Below are 13,226 nucleotides of genomic sequence, written 5' to 3'. Positions count from 1 at the left end.
GGTACTCAAAATTAGTAAAGTTGCTAGGATGTCATAGGGATAATGTTTTCTTTTTTAGAAAGCTTTAGCTATTCTTTGTTGGATGTAGAAATTGGTGCATTGTGGTATGGCTGCTCTTCAGATAAATTTTATTTTATCTGAAGTATTTGTATAATTATGAATGTATCTATCAAAAACAAAATTTGTAAATATGAAATAAAAACAATTTTATCAATGCTATAAATCGGCAATCCCCAACCATTTTTGCACCAAATTAGGTATTATGCACATGTGCCTTCCGTCTGTGAAAAAATTGTATTGCATGAAGCCAGTCCCATCATTTAATGTCCGTTTTCCATGCTAGCATGGGTTGGACAGTTTGACTGGAAAGCTGATGAGCTGCACCAGGTTCCAATCTAATTTGGCATGATTTCAGATTGAAATCTGATGCAGCAACCCAGCTTACCAAACCATCCAACTTGTGCCAACATGAAAAATGGATGTTAAACGATGGACTGCTTTCATGCAAGACAGTTTTCCCACAGATAGGGGGATCATGTTCTTAATATCTAATTTAATTACTACATTTATAATACATAGGTATGCCTGTGTGGTTTGGAAGGTTGTTTCTCAATCACATGGTTTTGGGTTCAGCCCCAATGCATGACACCTTGAGAAAGTGTCTTCTGCTATAGCCTCAGGCCAACCAAAATCTTGTGACTGAATTTGGTAGGCAGAAGTTACTGTCATTTGTTTTCATGTGTGTGAAAGTGCTCGTCTCCTTTGATAGGAAGGAGTGCAAAAACACCTTACAGACTGCAATAGTTGATAGAATAGAAATAGAATGTAAATTTGTTTGGCCCTGTATTGGTTGGGGGCCACTGCTGTTGATAACATTAAATAGAAATAAAATGTAAATTTGTTTAGCCCTGGTGGTTGGGGGCCACTGCTGTTGATAACATTAATGAAGAAGCTGTTTATAGTATTTGGATTACAATCTAATTTTATTTTATAACAAATATGGATATGCATTTACAGGTTCTGAGTGATTCTTTAATGGAAGAGCAAACAATCGAGAGTTTTCAGAAAGTTTTTGCTCCCAAAGTGATAGGCACCAAACATTTGGATCAGGCATCACGAGAACTTTGCAAATCAACTTTAGAATGGTTTGTAGTATTCTCCTCTGTCAGTTGCGGTCGTGGAAATATGGGGCAATCCAATTATGGCTTTGCTAATTCTGTTATGGAAAGAATCTGTGAAAAACGACATATGGACAATCTTCCAGGTATGTTTACAGTTTACAAATTTGTGAATTTATAATCATCCTCTCATTATTTAACATTTGCTTTTCTGTTCTTGCATGGGTTGGTTGAAATTTGTTGATGCAGATTTTCTTGGGCTAGATGCCCTTCCTGTTGCCAGACTTCACCTGTTTCTAAGAAAGATAATATATCTATTTTATCAAGCACGTTTTTGTGGAAGATTGGAAATCATTGACATTGTGTGTATGATAGTGGCACTAACAACTATCACTTGATGTCAAAGCAAGGACACCCAAACACTCACTTATATGGGGTTCTTTTCTTTTCTGACTGAGGGCTATAGTAGAAGACACTTGCCCAAAGTACCATGTGGGATTGAGCCTGAAACTATATGGTTGGGAAGTGAAGTTCTTAACCTCTCAGCCCTTCTTGCATTTACAATCAGTGTAATAATAGATATTCATTTTGTTACTTGTGTTGTTTCGTCTCTTGGTTTGTGTCATTTTTGCAAATCTAGTTTTAAGTACAATTAATTTTTTTGTTAATATATTTCTTTTGAAGCACACTTGCTTTAGTTTCATTTAATTTTAAAAACAATGAAGAATTTAATAAAATAACTTTGTCATTATCAAGTTGGTCTTTGGAACATTAACATGGAATTTTGATAGATTTGAATTTAGATCATTTTAAAACTGGATGTTTGTATCATAGACCCTGGGGCTCTCTCAGGTGGGTTGGTATCAAAAAAGGTTAGACAAGTCCAGTTCATTTAAAACTTTTCAGTTGCAGAAGTGAAGTATTTTTTTTTTCTTTGTTTTGTAGGTTTGGCCATCCAGTGGGGAGCTATTGGTGATGTAGGAATTGTAATTTCTTCTATGGGCGACAATGATACTGTAGTTGGAGGTACTTTACCTCAGCGGTTAAATTCTTGTTTCACCGTTCTTGAGAAATTCCTCAATCAATCGCATCCAGTTGTTTCCAGTTATGTTCTTGCCGAAAGAAATGTTTCACATGATTCTCAAAGAGACAGTAAAGCAAACTTCTTGGAATCTGTCAAAAATATTCTTGGTAAGTATCCTGAAAGCATTTTTTTGCCCTTCTTAATGCCAAACCATTGTCAGTTTGCTCTAATTATTTTATAACAAGCAAAATATCTGGATCAATCCGCTCGACTGATCACTTTTTTAAGGCTAAACAAAGAAAAACAAAAATTTGATTAATGGTAAATATTAAAATGCCAAAACTTTATTACTTGGTAATTAAGCAGTCACTTATCTGAATGGATACTTTGCTAATATTTTTATTGCAGTACATGACAACTGTTTACTAACAGGAAATTTGTCAAACTGCTTTATTATACAAGTTCTCATGAAAAATTCTATACAAAATTGTGATTCTGTTATTTTTTACCTACAGGCATCAAAGATCTGAGCATGATCAACTCTACAACAACATTGGCAGACCTTGGTCTAGATTCACTGATGGGAGTGGAGATTAAACAACTACTAGAAAGAGATTATGATCTTAACTTATCTACACGAGAAATTCGACAGTTGACAATGAAAAAGATTCAAGAAATAAGTGGCTGTGGCTCCCAGTCGCCGTCACCATCATTCCAACAGCCTCTTCTTACCAATGGCATAACTCGTTATAACCTCAACCAAATCATTCCTTTACAAAATATTATTTCACTCAATTCTGTCAAATCTGATGAACAGCCTTTCTTCATTATTCATCCCCTTGAAGGTCAGTAAAATGAATTTCTATTTTGACCACTGTCTTCATCTGTTTCCTGTTAACTATGTTGATTTAACCTTTTCTTTTTTTTTTACCATATTTCTGTAAGACAAATGGATTCTGAAGTAATTGTGTATTTTGACTGATTTTGTAAAACTTACAACTTGTTTCTTAATCTATAATAATAAACACACAATTCTGTTTCCCTGTCCATCTGAGACCATTGTATCTCTGTCTAAATTTGCTGTACATAGACATATATGTTTTTGGAATCTGGATGATCCTGGGATTTAAAATCTGCCTTTCATTTGGTTCTTGAACATTCAGCATTGAGATCAGGTTTTGATGAGTTACATTAACAGTAGAAAATTCAAATTTTAAAAGAACTCCAAAAATTTGTAAACTTGAAAGTTTTTAATTTATAGTAAATTTAAAGTAATACCATTTGGAAGGGTACCAATAAATGCTGTATTATTATTGCTCTTTTGTTTTGGGCTGCAGGCCCAATTAGTCCTCTTTGGGAACTAACTTAAAGTCCATGCAATGTGGCTTTTAAGCTAGTATATATTGAAGTGGTTTTTGGAACAGAGCAAAAGGTTCTTATATAAATTTGGAATTTTTGTTGCAAAACTTCTAATCACAAGCAGAGGCAAAATCAGAAGTTAACATTGCAACTACACGATTCTGGGCTTGCTCCTACTGCATGACACCTTGAACAACTTGGGTTAACCAAAGCCTTGGTTGACGAAAACTGAAAGAAGCCTGTCGTCTGTCTTTGTGTTTGTCTCCACCCCCACCCACTGCTTGACAACTGGTGTTGGTTTGTTAACTAATATTTAGCAAGGATAAAATATGAATTGTGGCTTAAAACTTCAAAGTATTGTGTTCAACATAGGTTTTTCTGTTGTTTTTGGTTGCTTGTAAACAAACACACACACACACACACACACACACACACACACACACACACACACACACACACACACACACACACACACACACACACACACACACACACACACACACACACACACACACACACACACACACACAGCATATATAATTTATCAATGTTTGAAGGAAGATATAAAATGAACATATTTGAATAATCTCCCCAACTATTTGCTAATTTACTTAAGCAGAATTTGATCACACTTCAATAGGTAATTTACAAGCAAATGCTTTTTTTTCCCTCCCTTATTACAAAGTAAATTCAAATTATAGGTAATAATTGGAACCCTTGTAACTTTGAAAATGAAGTGTATTACAAAATTATATTAAATAACTTTATTGGCTCAACCCTGACCCTGTTTCTAGATATTTTTTTTTACTTGATAACTGTGTGGTTTTGGATGCATTTCCTTTGTATGGTACATTGGTTGTTTTCTGGATTGAGAATTGGCTTGTGAGTGGAATTGGTAAATAGAAACTGTATGGAAGCCTATCATATGCATTGCAAGGTATTGGTTGGCACAAGGTATCAGTAGAACACATTTATCAAGGTGCCACACAGTAGGACTGAACTGAACCTGAAACTATGTGGTTGAGAATTAGATTTCTTAACCACATAACCACAAATTTAATTTAGAACACTATATGATATAAGAGAAAAAATCAAAACAAAAAAAAAACGTTGACATTTTAGAAAACTATTTTCATAATGATATTTCTCTTCCAGGTTCTGCTCATTGTCTTCAGGTTCTTGCATCATATCTTAAAATACCTGTGTATGGTCTTCAGTGTACTGCCTCAACACCTCTAGAGTCCATTGAATCATTAGCTTCCTATTACCTACAGGTAACTTTTTGATTACTTTCCTACAGCACTGATAAATTTAGCAATTTTCTTACAGTACTACATACATATACCTCGATTCTAATGCTAACCTTTTAATTATGAAATTATATTTCTGGGTTATTCCAGTCATGAGCAGGCTTTTTGGTTGATCGTATCAACTAGAACACCTGTTAAATATGACTGACTGGGTGCTGAAAAATTCCTGGCTTTAAGGTTGGAGGCCCAATCTTCCGAGTTCTTTTACAGGGCTTAGAAAAACTGAAAGACTGCTGCAACAAGTGTGTGAATCTGAGAGGGGAATATTTTGAATAAAATTATAATTAACTGATACTCTTGTATTTTTTTTCACCCAAAGCCAGGTACTTTTCAGCAGCTCCTAAAAATGGAATCAGTATTTTCCATGAGTCATATTGCCTCAAACTCGACATATTGCAAAAAAAAAAAAAAAAGTTTTAAATATAACATTCCTCAACATAAAAGTGGATTTATGTATAAAACTACTTTATACAATTAAAGGTAATGAAACTTTGAGTGAATACTTATTTGCTTTCCTCAATAAAAGGGGCAAGAGCTAATTTCTGTAATTTGTCATATTTTGCTGTTTGACATTTACAGTTTCCATTTTGATTAGAAAGAGAGAGAAAAAAAAAATCTTGACATCAATTCAAATTTAAGTCTGATTTTATTGTTTCACTTATAGTCCTAATAAATGATAATGAATTTGATTGCTGCTAAAGACTAAAATTATATTGGTAGTAATCATTTTGAGGGCGTTCATGTTTACAAGAGAACTGTAGCACAAAACAGTTCAACGATATGTTACTCTTGATACATTTTATAAACACATAAAGTTGTAACAGCTTCTTTCAAAATCAAATTTTTCATTCTGATGTTTATTGTAATTAAAAAGAAAAAGCTTCTTTGGTATGAATTCACATATGATAAGGTCTGATGTACTGAAAATTGTAAACTTAAATAGATTACATCAGCAGTCAGAGCGGGAGATGTTACAAAAAAAATATGAAAAGCGAACAAGGGAGATAACTAATCAACACCATTGATTTGACTATCAACAATTGGTGAATTATTCATGTAATAAACAAGATTCATTTCCTGCTACATTGTCTTTATTTTCCCCAACATTTCAAATATTTGATTTTATTGGAGTTATCTTTGCTTCATTTTGTAGTTTTAAACGCCTAAGTTTTTGCTTACTGACTGACTGCACAAATAATGTATTAAGTTTTTCAACTCTATTACGCATATGACACCTTAATGTATATGCATTTTGTATGCAGGAAGAACCTCTGATGGGCTTTCTCAAAGATATATTGTATTAAAAATTCAAACAATTTCATTGAACAGAAAAAAAAAAAGTAAAGTTGTGATCATTAATATTCAATTATTGCTATTGTCTTTTGAATTACTATTTATGAAAGAGGAGCAAGTACAAAAGTTTGCTGAATCTTAAATTTTTATTTTTCTAGTTTAAATCGTTCATTTTTTTCCCTTACCATAAAACTAGGATTGTGATTATCTAGAATGTGTATATTGTTCAAGATGCAGTAGGTTTTACAGTTAAACTTCAAGGAGCTACAAATTATTGCAGTAGCACTAGAAATGGGAAATAGAGTTGAGTTGGTGGACGAAGGTTTGCTTGTAATACCTCATTATCTCCCTTTTGTTTTATATTGAAATCTAACATTAAACTCTTGTGTTTTTCATATCATTTTGAATACTGCTTTGTTAACCAGTTGTTGTGACTTTTTATTTTCAGAAAATTTATGAAGTTCAACCAAAAGGACCTTACCGAATTGGTGGTTATTCTTTTGGTGCTGGTCTAGCAATAGAGATGGTTATACAGATTGAAGCTTCAAAAGAAAAAGTAGAAAAATTAGTGCTTCTTGATGGTTCCCATAACTATGTTGCTGCTCATACCTTCAGTCACAGAGTGAAAACTTCTCAGCAGAACCTCTTAGAATCACAAGCTATGGTGGCTTTCTCTAGACAATTTATAGAAGTTCCTTATCAAACGGTAAGACCTTTTTGAAATTCTTTATTAAACTTAAGTATTTAAAATTTGCGAGCAAAAGTGTCTAGAAATTAAATGGCCATATCTTGGTTGTTGATTCAATGGAAGGTCAGTGTTGCAATAGGAGTTGAAATGGTATAATGGCTTCAAACTAGATGTAATTAACTGACCTCCCTGCCTCCCTTAACATTGATGACCTTGTGCTAAAATTTGAAGCCATTATTAAATCATTACCTCCCATAATTCTATTAACTGGAATTTTTTTCATGAAACTTTGATTTCTAGCATAAAACAGCCTTAGAAACATGCTGGAATGATCAAAATAACATTTCAAAATAAGATTTTAAATAGAAATAAGCGAGATATTGGGTGAAAAATTAGCAAACCTCATTTGAATATCAGAGAAATATACCCAATAGATATAGCAAAAAGGTTAGATATGTGTAAATATAGACAGATAATTACGAAATTTGTAATTTTTAAGTGATCTCATATGAGATCACTGGTATGTAATGGGTTAATATAGCCATTGTGAGTATGAGAAACAGATCATATACACTCGGTATGAATTTTACTAGTTGCTTATTGAGAAGATAACTTGCTTAGTTTTGAGATATTTTAAGAACTAAATGATATTATTCTGAGGTTTATTTAGCTCGCTGCCACTTTATCTGAAACAGGATGAAAGTGCTGATTGTTGGAATAGACTGACTCCTTGGACACTTCTACACTAGTTGAAATTATATTTTGAATGGTCTTTAATTCCCTGAAAGTCTGTTTCTCCTTTCGTCCCTTCCTTTCCTTCCTTTTGAATATTCTGTAGTAAGAGAAATCTAAAGTGTTGATTGAGTCCTTTCTTTAACTGTCCTGAATTGCTTGTCTCCTAATTCCATATTAATCATTCAGCATTTAAACCATTTATATCTGGCCCAAATAGTCTGTGTTGTATGCTCAAAAATGGCTGGATTTGGCCTCTCACTCCTACCCTACAATCTCATTTAAAAAATAAATGATCATCTCATTGAAATCTTGAAGTGATGAGATGATGCATAATAAATTTGAAACAATGTAAATCAATAACATTACATTTGACAAAGTAATCTGACTGCCAAAGGGTTATAATATTTAGACTAATTGTTTATTTTTCTGGTTTTCAGCTGATTGACCACTTAGTTGTATTGAACAACTTCGAAGAACGAGCAAAGAAAATAGTTGACTTGATCCTGTTGCACAATCCCTTAGTAAAGCAGAGGGATGAGATGATATTTTCTGCCAATGTTTTCCATCAGCTTCTCTTGATTGCTGAAGCCTACAAGCCCAGCTGTAAGATCAACACCAGCGTGAATCTTTACAGAGCAAAGGACACAACTCATGAGTTTACAAGACTTGGAAATGATTACGGAGTGAAGGCCGTAAGGAAAACATTTTAACTAAGGAGTGTGTGTGGTGTGTGAAAATAACCTTTTTGGAGAAGGGCTGTAGGGATTTAACTCTAACATTTAAGCTGGTCATATGAGGCTCAAATATTCTACATGTTTTATGTTTAAACTGACCATGTGCAGGAGTGGCTGTGTGGTAAGTAGCTTGCTTACCAACCACATGGTTCCGGGCTCAGTCCCACAGCGTGGCACCTTGAGCAAGTACCTTCTACTATATAGCCTTGGGCTGACCAAAGCCTTGTGAGTGGATTTGGTAGACGGAAACTGAAAGAAGCCCGTCGTGTATATATATATGTGTGTGTGTGTGTGTGTGTGTGTGTGTCTGTGTTTGTCCCCTTACCATCGCTTGACAACCGTTGCTGGTGTGTTTACGTCTACGTAACTTAGCGGTTCGGCAAAAAGACAAGGATAGAATAAGTACTAGGCTTCCAAAGAATAAGTCCTGGGGTCGATTTGCTCGAGTAAAGGTGGTGCTCCAGCATGGCCGCAGTCAAATGACTGAAACAAGTAAGAGTATGATGTGGCCATGCTGGAGCACTGCCTTGAGGGGTTATTTCTTTTTTTTTTTTTTGTAAGTTGAACAAGTGGATCCCAGGACTTCTTTCTGTGTTTTCAAAGCTCCGTACTTATTCTATTGGTCCCTGCTACTTAACCACTAAGTTAGGTAAACACACCAACACCGGTTGTCAAGTGGTGATGACACACACACTCTCACTCGCTCTTCTACTTGTGTGCGTGCGTGTGTGTGTGTGTGTGGGGGGGGACCATGTGGTTGGGTAGCAAGCTTCTTACCACATCTGCATCTATGTTGTATATTCTGCAAAAGGCTTTCCACTCCTCTCTGGCATAGAAAACGGGTGCTAGAAATAGCTGGTGAAAACTGCAGATACTATAGATATTGTCTCTTTTTAACTGCTGATAACTATTTAGTCATGCTGTGTGCGTGTGTTACATGTCCATGTATGCATATGTATTAAAGCATTTTTGTATTTTAAATTTGGTCATGTTTCCTCCTCTTTTTTGATGTAGGTGTGTTCCGGAGACCTGTCTGTTGATGTGATAGAAGGCAACCATGAATCTTTCATCCTGGGAGAAAATGCTGCTGTTCTTGGAGATCTTATTAACAAACTTTATGTCTCCAGTCTCTAGAAATGCTGACAGTTTTCCATTTCCAGTTAAATATCTTTTTCTTTCCCTTCTTGCCATATTCAATTAAACGTTACCTTACCCTTATCGTCATGGGTAACGTTTCTTTTCCTCTCTTTTCTGATTCTCTTTCCTCCCCATCCTTGTATAGTGTAAAGCCACACTGTTCCTATATTTACTTTGATATCTTATTTTAGACTGCTCACTGAAATTACTCATTGTTTTTGTTCTTGTTATCCAGTATAGCATTATAATAATAATATTAATAATAATAATGTGAAACTGTGAGAGTCTTATTGGCAATTAAAAATGAAGAAAGATTAACAATGGATAGTATTTTCTTACTGCTTTTTGTGTTGTTTTATATTTAGCTAATTTGCATCACAATGTCTGCATATATTTTCTGCTCATATTGATCATGCATATTTCTTTTCAAAACACATTAAATTTATTTGAAAAAAAAAAAAAAATTGAAACTGTCTCAAACTTTGTTTGCGAAGTTACTTTTTCTTTTTTTTTTCTTAAATAATTTATAAATGGATTAAAATTAGAAATATTGCTATTTGATTATTTAACATCTGTTTGCATGTCAGATTACAAATAAATTAGTATGAAATATTTATTGAAATTCTTTTGGAACATCGTAATAGTATTTATTTTACTGTTAATATTGTGAGTAATGTAGAGCAGGAGATTAAACACCCTCTGATGAACAGGTAACCAGTTTTGAATCCTGTTTGAAAGCTTATTCACTTATACTACTACTAATGATTTTGAGAGTGGTGTGAATGATATACTCTCTCATTCTAGCTCTATATCTTGTAGTTTCAAACATCCTAAATCAATGAACTAAGTACTAGCCATGAATAGCAGTTGGTTTCCTTTTCTTGTTCTGCTCCTGATGCCCTTCAGTTTACCAGTCTTGTGCCAATATGAGAAACCATTGGTAGTATTAAACCTTTTTTTTGTCATGAATAAATGTATCATTTTCTTAAATAAGCTTAGCCAGTATAATTTTTTCTCTTGTTAAATAAGCTTAGCCAGTATAATTGTTTTGAAAATTAATTCATACTGACATGCATGCACACAAACACAATTATGAATAATAATAAATTGCCTTAGCAAAATAACAATAAAAATTGTGAGCACCTGTTAAAAATTTCAGTAAAATTGCAATGAAAGAAAGGGAAACACCTTAATGACTTCACTGAAAAATGCTGATACAGCTCTCTATACAACTTATTTTTTATAGGTTCTTGTTATATAAATATATATATAAAACCGGTGTCTTATGAATTTTTATATGAAAAAAAAAAAATTACAAAATGGAAAAAAAAAACTGTCAAGAAAAATAAATTTTAACAAAAATCAGTTATACCTTGTGCAATTGTGGCTAGAAGGCTTTCTTCAGCACCACCTCCAATGAATGTTACGAAGCAGAAATGACAAAAGTGGTGCTTGTTAGTTCTTCATTAATCGGATCTTTATTTTCATTACAGCTTTTGAATATTGTTTCTTGAGATATTTTTGTCCCCTTTTTTGGCTTAAAAGCAAATTGTTCATTGTTCTAGGGAGTAATTTCCTGCTTATACTGATGACAATGATGATAATGCTCCCTTTAAAATGTTCTGTTATATAATCTTTTGTTTCTACATTACTCTTTTATTGAAGCAATAAAATTCTAAAATTATACTGATTTTACTTTTTTTTCTTATATATTAGATTTGGGTGAAAAATATTCAGATGATGGGTTTATAAGCATTCATCCTATTGGGCAAAGTACTCTACACTTTGTCCAGTGGAAGCTGTGCATTACTTTTTGCAAACGGATATTAAGACATACAGCAATCTACTGTAACTAATGTACCATTTTATTTTGTCTTTTTCTTACACCTAAATTTCCATTAGCATTGGTTAAACAAATATAGATTATTGAGCTAGTTTTTTACAGCCTCATGCCCGTCCTGCTATGAACACTTGACTGTTTTTCAAGTCAAGGATCTCCTATACTATATGTCTTGAAAAGCATAGAACTTAGACAATTTGTTTCTGTTTATTTTGAAAATTATGAAAGATTTAGTTAAATAGTTTTGCCATTATTAGTGTTTGAAGCTAATAGAAATAGGAGGGATGGTTTTAATTTAGATCACTTTTGACACCAACCTGCCTGAAGCTGTCTCAGGCTGGTTGGCAGCAAAAGATGTATAAATTTTATTTCCAATCTTAACATCAAATGAAAGACATGAATATTAAACCATGAAGCTCAGTAATGCTTACTAGTTTCAGATTAACATTCTCAATGATAGACTTATGAATATTATGCTAGTCTTTTGATCTTAGCCAAAAGGCTGAGAAGCAACTTATGAATTCAATGTTATTGAGAGCAAATTAACTGGAATCAACTCATGACATACATGATTATTTTTTATTATCTGATGAATGATTAAAGGAAAGCACTTCAAGAAACAGGTTGAGATTATCAACATATGACTACTTATATGTTAATACGTGTTTTCTGTCATATGAGGAGTTGTGTTCAGAATATATATTTTGCCTATCTGGATTAATAACTAATTGTTGTATATAGATACAATAATAGAAAAACAATTTTTTTCCAAATTTCATGGTGAATGAATACTAATGTAATATTAAATTAAAACCAATTACTCATTTGTATATTTGCAATAACTGTTAATTACAAAAATACATGTTTTTCAATTAGTTGAAGATGTAACATTTAGTAATATTTTAACAGTGGTAAAGGTGTATTCCTAGCCTTTACCTTTCACATAGCAGGTAACTCTTGAGTTTATTGTAACTTGTCAGCTCACATCTTGAATCTGAGGATTGATTTTTCCTCCTGGACGAATATTCGGACCATTTAACGCTAATGGTGAATGTGGCTAACAAGACCAATACTGTTGTAGAGTATATGATTGTATTGGCCACATGTGAATGCTGGAGTCAGTTGTGGTTGCTTCTGTTTGGCTTTCTGCTGCCATCATCTCTCTTCCTCTTTTTATTCATTGTCTTTCAAACAATATTACGATGTGGTATCAAAAAGTTCCCCAACTAGTTCTGTAGCATGGCAACACATGGTTGCATGCACAGTGAGAGATAGTAGTGACCTTCATGAGGCAGTGTGGTAAGTGACATTTGTGTTACTTTGCAAGTTGTGAAATATGTGGTTTTTTTGGTTATGTGTATGCTGTAGTCTGTTCCAACTTTTTGTTCATGACAAAACCACGAAGAGCCAATGTGAAATTTTGTTAAATTTGGGAAGTCTACTACAAAGATATTGAGTATGTATTGGCAAGCTTACAGCAATGAGGCAATGGCTCATACACAAGGTTTCTAGTGGCATGGGTGCTTCAAAAGCAGAACATCCCTGGAAGATGATGAGTGATCTGGAAGACCTGCTTAGAGCGTCTCTCCCCAGAAATGTGGAGAAAATTCATCAGCTTATGCATGAGGATCGTTGGAGGACCATCAATGGCATTGATGTTGTTGGTATGTCGTATGAGTCTGCAGGCAATCCTAACATCTGTCTTCTTCACAAAGACAATGCACCTTGTTACCGAACTCTCCTCGCTCGTAAGTTTCTCCCCAAATACATGGTATCGCTTCCGCACCTGCCCTATTCACCAGATTTAGCATTGTGGACTTCCATCTCTTCCTCAAGATGAAAATTCAGCTCACAGGTCGCCTTTTTTAACACTGTTATTAAGATCTAGAGCGAATTGCAGAAGGTCCTCAAGTTGCTTATAGAAAATGGCTTCCAGGCCGTAATCCAAAAGTGGCAGAAACACTGGGACCAGTGTATTGCTGTGCAAG

General features: G+C 33.9%; 1 protein-coding gene across 3 annotated transcripts in view; it reads left to right on the top strand.

The window, feature by feature from the left end:
• LOC106874238 (fatty acid synthase) overlaps positions 1 to 11,082 on the top strand; it is an 89,911-nt gene extending 78,829 nt beyond the window's left edge. For all 3 annotated transcript variants that reach the window (XM_014921893.3, XM_014921894.3, XM_089353827.1), the window contains exons 22-28: positions 1,018 to 1,264; positions 2,064 to 2,309; positions 2,658 to 2,987; positions 4,657 to 4,775; positions 6,553 to 6,810; positions 7,965 to 8,219; positions 9,276 to 11,082. In XM_014921893.3, coding sequence (XP_014777379.2) covers positions 1,018 to 1,264; positions 2,064 to 2,309; positions 2,658 to 2,987; positions 4,657 to 4,775; positions 6,553 to 6,810; positions 7,965 to 8,219; positions 9,276 to 9,395 — 1,575 coding nt within the window. In that variant the 3' untranslated portion in view covers positions 9,396 to 11,082. The remainder of the gene's footprint in view (positions 1 to 1,017; positions 1,265 to 2,063; positions 2,310 to 2,657; positions 2,988 to 4,656; positions 4,776 to 6,552; positions 6,811 to 7,964; positions 8,220 to 9,275) is intronic.
• The last annotated feature ends 2,144 nt before the right edge of the window (positions 11,083 to 13,226 follow it).

Source organism: Octopus bimaculoides, chromosome 1 (genome assembly GCF_046866305.1).
Source record: "Octopus bimaculoides isolate indiv1 chromosome 1, ASM4686630v1, whole genome shotgun sequence".
Classification (NCBI taxonomy): Eukaryota; Metazoa; Mollusca; class Cephalopoda; order Octopoda; family Octopodidae; genus Octopus; species Octopus bimaculoides.
The sequence above is the reverse complement of the archived record's forward strand: the minus strand, read 5'-3'. Positions and strand labels throughout refer to the sequence as shown.